This window comes from Poromitra crassiceps (genome assembly GCF_964638095.1).
Source record: "Poromitra crassiceps genome assembly, chromosome: 7".
NCBI lineage: Eukaryota > Metazoa > Chordata > Actinopteri > Beryciformes > Melamphaidae > Poromitra > Poromitra crassiceps.
Window position 1 is genome coordinate 19,325,857 of NC_139628.1, and position 11,876 is coordinate 19,337,732.

General features: G+C 44.0%; 1 protein-coding gene across 1 annotated transcript; it reads right to left on the reverse strand.

The window, feature by feature from the left end:
- Positions 1-448: 448 nt before the first annotated feature.
- On the reverse strand, positions 449-11,574 carry LOC310779458 (C-X-C chemokine receptor type 4-like; the record flags this gene model as incomplete). Its single annotated transcript, XM_083639991.1, has 5 exons — positions 449-946; positions 1,309-1,926; positions 10,260-10,754; positions 11,025-11,129; positions 11,440-11,574. The coding sequence occupies 5 exons, from the start codon at positions 11,572-11,574 to the stop codon at positions 449-451; spliced, it is 1,851 nt and encodes a 616-aa protein (XP_083496117.1).
- Between the last annotated feature and the right edge of the window lie 302 nt (positions 11,575-11,876).

The window sequence follows — 11,876 nt, forward strand, 5'->3', positions numbered from 1 at the left end:
TGTGCGCAGCAAACTCAGCAGAGACTGAGAGCCACCAGACACATAAGACACACCCAGGAGGCGTGTGCAGTTGAGGGGGGGGGGGGGGGAGCACGCAGAGCAGCATACACTTCACCCAGACAGACCCAGACATCAGAAAATTAGCTTCAGAGTCAGTGATGTGCTTGAAATGTTTAATTTCACAAAAGGCTCATTATCTCAGCTCGTAGAAAAAAAGGGATGTTTTTGCTTCAATCAAGCTATCTTCTCCGGCTCATAACTAAAGAACGGAAAATGGGATCAATAAACTTTTTTTTGCAGGTGATAGAAGAGAGTCTCATCGTTATTTGTGCGTGTTCAGTGTTTACATAGTAATTATTAAAAAAATTATATGACTGTTTTAAAATGCATTGCGGCCTATGTGGCACAGCAAGCAACCTTTTGCCCAAGGGCCGTGGCACTGAAAGTGTTAACTGGACAAAACACTTGAAGACTCCGACTCGGTGGACACCGATGAAATGTCCCCTCGCTTTTTAGTCATAAGAGTGGCATTTTTCTGGCTGGACCTGCTGCTGAGCATCAGCTTGGCTGACTTCTTAAACTTGACTCCCAGGAAGGCGTACAGGATGGGGTTGAGGCAGCAGTGGAAGTAGGCCAGCGCCTCCGTGATGGAGACCCACTTGTGCACGCCATGCTCCAGCGCGCAGCTGTGAGGGATGACGTTGAGCTGGTTGAGCAGCGTGTCCATGAGGATGCCGATGCAGTACGGCAGCCAGCAGCCGAAGAAGCACAGGATGAGGACGATGGTGGTCTTCAGCGCCTTCCTCTTCACCGTCTGGCCCTTGGCGTCCTGCGACAGCTTGGCGATGATGATGCAGTAGCAGGTGAGGATGACCAGCCCGGGCAGCACGAAGCCCATCAGGATGTGCTGGAAGCGGAACGCCGCCATCCACACTTTGCTGGAGTCCTGCGGGATGGGAATCACAAGGATAGTCACGAGATGATACTATATAAATTATTTGGACGATGATACGATATTTGGTGATTTTACAAAGTGTCTTGACACGATACAATTTCAATTCAAATTATTCCCATTAAACAAGATAAGTTGATCTGTGAGTGCTGTTTTTTCCCCCTTTTTTTTTTGTCCTTGACCTTTCACTTATGGTCATAAACCATGCACATCTATGCTTCATCGCCTTGGATTTACAACACGTACCTTAAAGATGACGATATCAATATTTCCCCTTTGCAAATTGCAATGATACAATAGTGATACAATACAATATCTATTGATATATCGCTCTAGAATATCACCCCTAACCCTACCTGTGGGTAGATGCGCTCGCAGATGACCGGGGGGCCCGACGTCTCCACGATGTCCGCGCCGAAGAGCTGGTCTGAGGGTGTCACCATGTCCTGTGCCTTGGCGAACACCAGGTCGGGCACAGTGAGCAGCGCAGCGGGCAGCCACACGCCCAGGTAGATCACCTTGTCTGCCAACAGCTTCCTGGTGGCCTGGCTGTTGGTGGCCCGCACCACCGCCAAGTATCTGTCCAGGCTGATGAAGGCCAGGATCAGGACGCTGCTGTAGAGGTTGACGGTGTAGATCATGTGCACGGCCACGCACATGAAACTAAAGAAGTACCAGCCGCTGGCCGCATCCACCGCCCAGAAGGGCAGCGAGAGCACGAACAGCAGGTCGGCCACTGACAGGTGCAGCCGGTATTTGTCTGTCATGGTTCTGACCTTCTTCTGGTAGCCCATGACACAGATGACTAATCCATTGCCCACAATCCCCAGAAGGAAGATTATTCCGTACACCATCGGTAAGAAGATCCGGTAGAATTCTTCGCTGAGCGCTTGGCCGCACGGCTCCTCGCCAAAGTCGATATTGTCATAGTCCCCCCCGGACCCATCCGAGTCGTTCTCGGAAATGTTGAAGACCTGGGAATAAGAAGGGGTGGAAAAGGTTAGGGTAAAAAATGGAGATCTGTCTCACAGAACATAGGCCACGTGTGTCTGTTATGAGACTGTTACTGTTTGGCCTGGTCAGTCTGAGTTGTCTCTCAAAGTTTGAATGAAGGCTGAACCATAACTTTAATTAATAATTTAATTAATTTAATTAATTAATACAGATTTGATGAAAGGAACTACCAGCAAAGCAGGCCTACTACACAAGTCCTCTCAATTAACATTTTTATAAATGGCTGACATGCAAATATGACAGGAAAACTATGCCCATCGGAAAGTTTGGAAAAGTACATTATGGGAGCATATATATCGCACGCACACACACGCACACAATCAAGCTGATATTTACTCACGATAGTAAACTCAATATTCAGTGGCAAGACAAACCCATATATTACCGGAGACTTAAAACATATATAGCCGAGGCAGGCAGACCCTAGGCGTAGGCTACTACACACCACAGCCTATATCCCTCCCTATTGCTTGCCGGATAATTCATGCTTTTTTAAAGTAGGCTAGCTAAATTGGACCCTTGCACGTATTTCTTTGCAAGAACGTAGTTGGATAGACTTTCTGCATGCCTAAATACAGCCTACATAAAACAAGAAAGTAGGATAGGCAAACTAACGTAGACGGCCGATTCTGAGGAGAGAGATTTTTAAAAAAGGGAGCAAAAAAACGGGTAAAAATATAAACCTGCGGCTAAGGTCATAATAAAAGAAACCAAAACAGAAAGAGCACTCACCTCATAGAATGATGTCATGTTAACCCTGCGTTGATAACGTTCTTTTTAGACAGGCTCCTATGTGTGTGTGTGAGAGAGAGAGATGTGTCTTTAGAGCAGTGATCTAACTATGGTGTTCCGGGGCGATGCTTCTTCAAACAAAAAGCAACCATGCATTGACTTTTTTTTTATTCCAGTTGAAGATTTCACAATCTCAACCACTCTCAATCTTGTTACACCCCAGAGTTACGGGGTCCCGTCCCTAGGGGCAGGGCTTCCGGTAGAAAGGGGCGCAGCTTTCTTTTTTCTTTCTCAAAAATCTCACTTGAGATTTTATATGTGGTTGTGTGTTTCAAAAACACATTAAATTAACACACAGTACAAGTTCCAAGTTTTAGGTTTAGTTTAGTTTATTTACAGTATTTACAGTATTTTCAGGTTTTTGAATAATAATAATTAACAATTAACAATACTTTGAATATATTATACAATTATATTTACTATATATATATATATTGTCTGTAATATTTTTGATCAAGTCATTACAAGGACTGACCTGAGGCACCCCAAATGTGCCAAGTCTGGCTATACGCCAGTGATAACAAGGTCCTCATTACAATGTCTGATCTTGGGACACATCCAATGTGCCAAGTCTGGATATACACCAGTGATAACAAGGTCCTCGTTACAAGGACTGATCTGGGTCACACCAAATGTTTTGACCAAAATTATTGAGAAAATGGCATTACATGTTGAATTTGTGGTAATTTGGTCATTTGTATCAGTAAAACATACATTTGTTTGATACAGCTGTGAATCATTGAGTCCAATGTAGTATGTACCTTGTACAGGATGTGCTTTGTACAGGATGTGCCTTGTACAGGAAGGAAACTGGATCCGGTTTGCTTAAAAACCGGGATCACATAAAACAAACAAGAATCACTATGAATCACAATATGAAAGAGTGTCTATTTTGAAAAGTGTGTGTGAAAGGAATATATGTACAGTTATAGGCAGTTACGTATATATGAGAGGGGTCAATGTGTGGGTGTGTGTGTGTGTTTCACAAAACACGTTAAAGCTAAATTAATTGACATTAAGACCTGTTGGATTTGACTTGACTTGACTTTATTTAAAACTTTAACATGCTGTACATTTGTTTTGATAAGGCAACCAAATAAGGTGGGCAAAACAATCATCTATACTTTAATATGTATAGCTAATAACCCCTAATAATAATAATAATATAATAATATAATAATTAGAATAATAGTAGATAATAATTAGAATAATAATAATTAGAATAATAATAATAGAATAATAATATAAATAATAAGTTAATATAACCAAATCTCAGAAAATATCTTGTAAAATACATCTTACAAACTACATTGCAAAAGCATTACTTGCTTTGCTTAACCAATTTACCAATTTCATTTACCACAATATTTATGCCAATGCTTGTGATCACCACACCTTGCCTCAGGCCCGTTGACAGAAGAGCCCCTCCGAGGTCAAGGGGCAGGTACAGTGTGTTCAGTTAAATACAGACTGTATAGTGTGAGGGGCAGAATGATAAACAAAGTTGTATCATACACACAATGGACAATAATCATATAATTTCCCCCGGTCATTACCGACCTGACTGATAATAGTTTGGCCTAACTGATTCAGTTATATTATATCCAGTTTTTTTATTCCGGTTGAAGATTTCACAACCTCAATCTTGTTACTTTTGTACATCAGTACAGAGACTAACAGTTCATCATAGTTCTCAAAGTCAAATGTAAAAATAATGACAGAGTAGGACTCTGACAGAGTTCTTCAGATTATTACACGCTACATATTATTTATGTACCATAACACGTCTTGTGTAGTAGCATAGCATGCTGCCACCACTTGTCATAAACTGTTTACTGTTTAGACATTGCTTCTAAGCCTGACAAAGACAATGCTGACGCATCAAGAGGTACAGAAAATCATTGACACAACCAACTGATATGAAGGCTTGTAGGTATGTATGACACACTTACAATCACCTGAAATTACACATTGGGTAATTAGAACCGCAAATCACATGCCATTAAAAAACAACCCACTTGTAAGTATGTAAGTATGAAAGATTGCAACTATGCAATAACTTACAATAACCTGAAATAACACATTGTGTAGGCTAATTAACTGTTTTAAAAACTGTTTTACGTGACGTGTAAAAACATTTCAGCAAGTCAGAACATGAAAACCCCTGTTTGACTATTATGTGTAACTAACATGTATATATGCAGCACACATTTCAGCAAGTCAGAACATGAAAAACCATGTTTGACTATTATGTGTAACTAACATGTATATATGCAGCACACATTTCAGCAAGTCAGAACATGAAAAACCATGTTTGACTATTATGAATAACCCATACGGTAGAGGCATATATGGATATATGCAGCATACGTGATGCATGTACTTTTGTGCCAGGTCTATGAAACCAGCCCAATATTGTAACACATAGTGGCTGACATTAGTGGTACAGACGACCCTTGCAGGCACCAGGATAAGGGTTTGGTATACAAATCTGACAATCTGCGTTCATTCAATCACAGTCCCTATAGGTACTATGAATTTCACTCAAGTGCTTGTGTAAATTCACTGTCTAGAAATTGTTAGAAATGGTCAAAGTTACAACTGATCCAAATTATGTTTGAAGCAAAGAGCAAATGGTGGAACTAAAGTTACTTCTGTGTAGTAATCACTACTTCTGGATATTGGATGTTGGATATTTTGCATGAGAGAACGCCAAATTAATGAATCAAATCAATCTAGATTCTAGATTGATATTGACCCCACATCTTAGAAACGCCTAATGTTTGGAAAGTGTAGTGGGAAAGAGTTGTTGTGTTTGATGTGTGTTAATGTTTGGAAAGTGTAGTAAGAAAGAGTTGTTGTGTTTGATGTGTGTTAATGTTTGGAAAGTGTAGTGGGAAAGAGTTGTTGTGTTTGACGTGTGTTAATGTTTGTAAAGTGTAGTGAGAAAAGAGTTGTGTTTGATGTGTGTTAATGTTTGGAAAGTGTAGTAAGAAAGAGTTGTTGTGTTTGATGTGTGTTAATGTTTGGAAAAGTGTAGTGGGAAATAGTTGTTGTGTTTGATGTGTGTTAATGTTTGGAAAGTGTAGTAAGAAAGAGTTGTTGTGTTTGATATGTGTTAATGTTTGGAAAGTGTAGTGGGAAAGAGTTGTTGTGTTTGATGTGTGTTAATGTTTGGAAAGTGTAGTAAGAAAGAGTTGTTGTGTTTGATGTGTGTTAATGTTTGGAAAGTGTAGTGGGAAAGAGTTGTTGTGTTTGATGTGTGTTAATGTTTGGAAAGTGTACTGAGAAAAGTTGAATTAAGTTATGTTATTTAGACTAGTGCTATTTTTGTTGACAATATTGTAACAATGGACACATTGTCTGAAATCCCTCATCTATAGGCTTGTAAGGAGAGGAGAAGAGAGGAGAGGGGAGAGGTGAGGAGACGTGAGGTGAGGAGAGGAGAGAAGAGAGGAGAGGAGAGGAGGGGAGATAAGAGGAGAGGAGATAGGAGGGGGTGAGGTGTGGAGAGGAGAGAAGAGGAGAGGTGGGGATAGACAAAGTTGAATTAAGTTGTAATACATACAACAAACATATTGTAAGTGTGATATACATTTTAATTTTATAACAATTGTATTACAAAGATTATTATTATTATATATTATTATTATTATTATTATTATATATATATATATATACTTGGTGCTTGTCTACAAAACATAAAGTCTCACAGTAAATTAACCAATTCTGTGTGGAGGACTAGTTAGTTACTATTAATAGTTAGTAACTATTAAAATAATCATATAAAATACAGATACATAAAACTAAGATGTTTGTTCACGTTCCATATTCCATATTTTGAAATAATACCCGTAGGTCACGGATATCCGGGGTCTGGGTTGTAACAAGATTGAGAGTGGTTGAGATTGTGAAATCTTCAACTGTAATAAAAAAACGAGAGGGGTCCATGCTACTGTAACGTTATATCAATTTTTGGTCATATCGACCAAGACCAGGCCAATTCTATTCACAGATCGTAGTGTATGCTAGCTAGCTAGCGCTAAGCTAACACTGATTCAATGTCGCCATATGTTTGAACCAAATGCTGTACAACACAAACAAGTTGCAAACCATTAATACTTACGCTCACACGTATAGTGATGCAGCTGATGCTATCATGTTGTTTTGTTTATTGTACTGTACAATAACGTAACGAACTCTGATAGGGCACATAGGTTGGCGTGTGTATGTATTCCAGTAAATATAATAACGCATCCGTTATTGCATACGCATAAACAACAAACTAACGCTGGTGTTAAATCAAAAAAATCAAGATAAATCAATTTGGTCATTCAGTGGCATTTTACTGCCATATAACATAACTAACGTAGCACATATAATCTCCAAAAACACAGTGTTGAAACACACTAGTGCATGCTGGGTAACTCTGGTCTGGTTGAGAGACGGGTAAACGGCATAGTCATACACCATAGTCTGTATTCAATCGTTTTTCAATTGGAAAACAGTCTGTAGCTATTCAATCCACCTCAATCTGTATTAATCAAATTTAATTCAAAGCTTAATAGGCTTATAGCCTATCAAAAAACATCATGGTGATGTCACAATTGGATCCGGAGTGGGAAAAAACATGGGAAAATACATAATATCACACATGAATGATGAAGTTGACTGGAATGTTTCAATGAGAAAACCTGCCCACAATCTAACGCGCGCTATGTTTGTGGTTGTGAATATGTGTGTGTGTGTTTGGGGGCTGGCTGTGTGTGAGTGGGTGGGTGGGTGGGTGTGTGTGTGTGTGTGTGTGTGTGTGTGTGTGTGTGTGTGTGTGTGTGTGTGTGTGTGTGTGTTGTGTGTTGTGTGTGTGTTGCCCGGATGGAATCTACAGAATAGCCTTGGGAATACATTAGTAGGCTATACATTAGTAGGCTATACTAGCTAAGATAGCCTGTACAACATGCAATTATGGAATATTTGCATGCACACCATGCAATTATGGAATATTTGAATGGTGGATACATTGGTATAAGATGGCCTTGACAGGCACGCAAAGGATATAAGGGGCATGGGGTGGGATGGCTGTCAGGGCGAACCTGTGGGGCCTCTATGGGTGAGTCAGAGAAATACGTGAGCAAGCAGCTATTCATAGCTTTCAAGGGGCGTTACGTGCTGTCAGAAACGCCCACCTGATCTCGCCGCTATTCGTAGCTTTCAAGGGCCGTTACGTGCTGTCGGGAACGCCCCACCTGACGGTCAAAAAAGAAACAAGTTTATTTAAAACGGAAGTGATTGCGAAATCGACAGAACACCGGCCGTGGTAATAGACAACGTCACGTGGGGGGGGGGGGGGGGGGTGGGATGGGCTGGCAGGGGAAGCCTGGGTCTCTATGGGTGAGATTGTGAAACACCAGTGAGCAAGCAGAGGAATCTGTAGACAGTGAAAATGGTCGCCGCTGTTAACAAAATACTAGTTTCAGATCCTAAAATGGGCCAAATGTATTTGGCCGAGATCAAAAATGCTAGGTGGAAATTAAAACTCGCAAGCAAGTAGTTGATATGATGCAAACATCATAGGGGCAAGTCAGAGGAATCTGTAGACCGGTGTGAAGAAATATTAGGCTAGTTACCAAATTGTATTTTGGCCTAGATAAAAAAAAACGATGCTGTTTCTGTGAGCTGCTGATATGGGGGGAAAATGCGGAAGTGCCCTTTGAAGAACTATTGAGATAAAACACTTTCCACAAGAAAGTGATTTAAAAAACAGAAGTGCCCTTTGAGGAACAAGTGGAATAAAGGTTTTTCACAAGAAAAGTGTTTTTTAAGCACAAGGCAAAAAAATAGAGAAGTGCCCTTTGAGAAAAACCGAAAAAATTGACTTTTACCAAAAAGAAGCCACGCCCCTTTTTTCGAAAAGCGGAAGTGCCCTTTGCGGAAGTACTGAAAAAATGTGTTTTTTTTCTTTTTCTAGGTAGTACATGCCCTATATAACTACTAACATCCTCATTACAATTGGTCTGACTTATGTCTCAGCTGCTCCGCAAACTCACCTGAACAAACATTTCAATCCTGTGTATAACTTAGGCCTCAAGTGACTTCTACAGTCAGCTGAACTGCAGTAACAAATACATATTTCCTTGTTTACGTTTTTTTACCTACTGGATAAGTCCATTTTCTCAAAATTGACCAACTATAAAAGCACCCATGACACCTGAAGGCGTCTTGGCAAACTGGGTTGTAGGACAACCCCAACGTTTTACTTCATTTCAAACTTCGGATTCTCATATATTGCTGATTTACCACCAACCTTGCTGCAAGGAAGCACCCCATGCGACCCTGAGACCTAAGGCTGGCAACGGGGTACATGGTTTTCGCCCATGGTAGCCCGAACAGCATAATGACTGACCAAAGGCACTACCCCCTGGCTGCTGACAAGACAGTGTGTGCAAAGGGTGCGCTGCGTCACATCAAGGCTATAGAACCTAACAAAGGTGTGGTGAGTAGACCATGAGGCCGCCACACTTGTCCTCCACCGACACACCAGGCAGGACGTCGCGACACCGTTACAACATAGTGCAAAACCCTAACCCTAACAAGCAATAAGGCAGTAAAGCAATAAAAACAAGGCAAAACAGTGACATAGTCATTGCACGTAGGTGCAAATAGCATAGACATAATTAAACATTCTGTTTGCACGTAGGTGCAAATAGCATAGACCTAATTAAACATATGTAATGGTAGCAGCTACAGTACAGCTACTACATGATTGGCCTGGATTGTTGGGAGTTTATTTGTGTATGTTAAGGAGTCTCGTGGCCTGCGGGAAGAAACTGTCCCTCAAGCGATTTGTGCGTGCTTTTGGGACCCTGTATCTCCTCCCTGAGGGTAACCGGGAGAACATGCTGTTGTGGGCATGGTTTGTGTCCTTGATGATCTTCAGGGGACCTCCTGAGGCACCGCTGGTTGTACAGTTCCTGCAGTTTTGGCAGCTCACATCCTGTTACGTGCTGGGCCGCACGCCTCACTCTTCTTAACGCCCTGCGGTCCATGGTGGTACAGTTCCCGTACCAGGTGGTGAAGCAACCAGTCAGCAGGCTTTCAATGGTGCCTCTGTAGAAGTCCCTGAGGATTTTTGGCCTTAGCCCAAATTTATTCAGGCGCCTGAGTCCGTGTAGTCGCTGTTGGGCCTTTTTGACAACAGTGGCGGTGTGGCTGGCCCATGTCAGGTCCTGGTGGATGTTGACTCCCAGGTGCTGTCCACCCTTTCCACCACTGTGCCGTTGATGGTGATTGGGGGGTGTGCCCCCCCCCTTCCTGTAGTCTACAATGATCTCCTTGGTCTTGGAGACGTTTAGAGAGAGGTGGTTGTCCTGGCACCATTGTTCCAGGGCCTCCACCTCCTCTCTGTAGGCCGTCTCGTCGCTCCTGGATCAGCGTCCACTATCCAGTACGACAATCGCTCCTTGGACAGGGCCCCACCCAGGGCCCATGGCTTAAAGCATACCAGCAACTGGTTTGAGGTGCGCAGTGCATGCGTCCTGCCGATGAAGGCCAGGAGCGCCGGCACCGGGCATAGCACATGCAAACGCTGCTCCTCCTCTGAGTTGAAAGGAGGGGGGCAAAAAGCTAACAAGTCTACGACCATAGACCTGAAGCTGGCATTGATATTCTTAGGCTGGTACGCAGGGTGAGGCCAAAGTGCAACACTCCACCGGTCATCAGCGAACACCATGCAGGACTGTTGCACCGACAGGGCAATCAAGACACCGACCCTCTTATCCGAAGACAGGGCTAACAGTGCAGTCTTCAGTGACAGGTACTTCAAGTCAACGGTGTCCAAGGGCTCAAACGGCGGACCCGAGAGACCCTCCAACAGCGTAACAAAGTCCCACTTAGGGAAGAGGCTCCGCGTCCGCGGGCGTGACCTGTGAGCCCCCTTCATGAACCGGGAGACCAGAAGGAGGCTCCCCACCGCAATACACTGGATCCACGGCCCGTTCTGCGCACCAGCGCGAGAAGGCTCGCTACTTATAAGCGTATTGAGAGCGTGTAGAGGTAGCCCTAGCACTCTGTATAGTGCATGTGTACCACATTCACAGGTAGGCCCTGAGCTAGCAGGCGGTCCCATTCAGGAACCAGGCTGCCAGCTTCCACTTGTGAGGGGAGGGGTGGAGTATCTCCCCCTCCGCCTGTGACAGGAGGTCCGTCTGGAGTGGCAGCAGCCACGGCGAGGGGCCATCAGGGTACGCCGCAGACCCTGCTCCCTCACCATGTCCAGCAGCTGCGGGATCAGGGGAATGGGGGTAAATCCATAAAGGCTCTCCCTGGGCCAAACGTGCACCAGAGCGTCGTGAGCCAAGGGGGGGCCGTCCTCCTAGACAGAGAACCACAGGGGGCAATGATGTAAAGAAATTGACACGGGCGCAGGCGAATCTGGCCTAAATCTCAGACGCCACTCCATCTGTCGGAGTTTGCCCCGTGACATCAACGCCAAAGTTCAAGCGGCCCGGCAAGTGGGCCACTGACAGGGAGAGCACCGGTGTATCTCCGCCGCTACCCGGTACAAGGCCTCTGACTGAACACCACCCTGCCTGTTTAAGTAGGCAACCGTGGCTGTGTTGTCTGAACGAATCAGAACAGTGACCATGTATCTGACGTCGGAAGTGACGTAGAGCCAGGCGAACCATCTCCAACTCTAGCATGTTTATGTGGCGAAACTCCTGGGGTTTCCGACCGCCGTTCGTCGAGAGGCCTTCGCACACCATGCTCCATCCCCAGTGGGAGTGGGATGGAACCAGGATGCACGGTGCCCCGTACATTACAGCATGCGGCGTTGTGGGGCTGTGGGAGCCTGGAAAAAGCGCACCCGAAGCAAGGAGCTGGGGGGGAGGGGGAGGCCCAGGCATGGCCAACACTGAACTGCTTTTCGTATGGCTCGCCGCGGAGGTGCGAGCCTCCTCCTCAACCGCTTCAGCTTTGACCCACCACATGTCCTCCTTCATCATCCCCTTCATCATCACTCACCTAGAGCTCAATGACAAGGTCCTGCTGATCGTATATGGGATCATATTCGACACTGCCCTGCTCCTCGTCGTCTGGCATTGCGGAGTCACCCCACTGC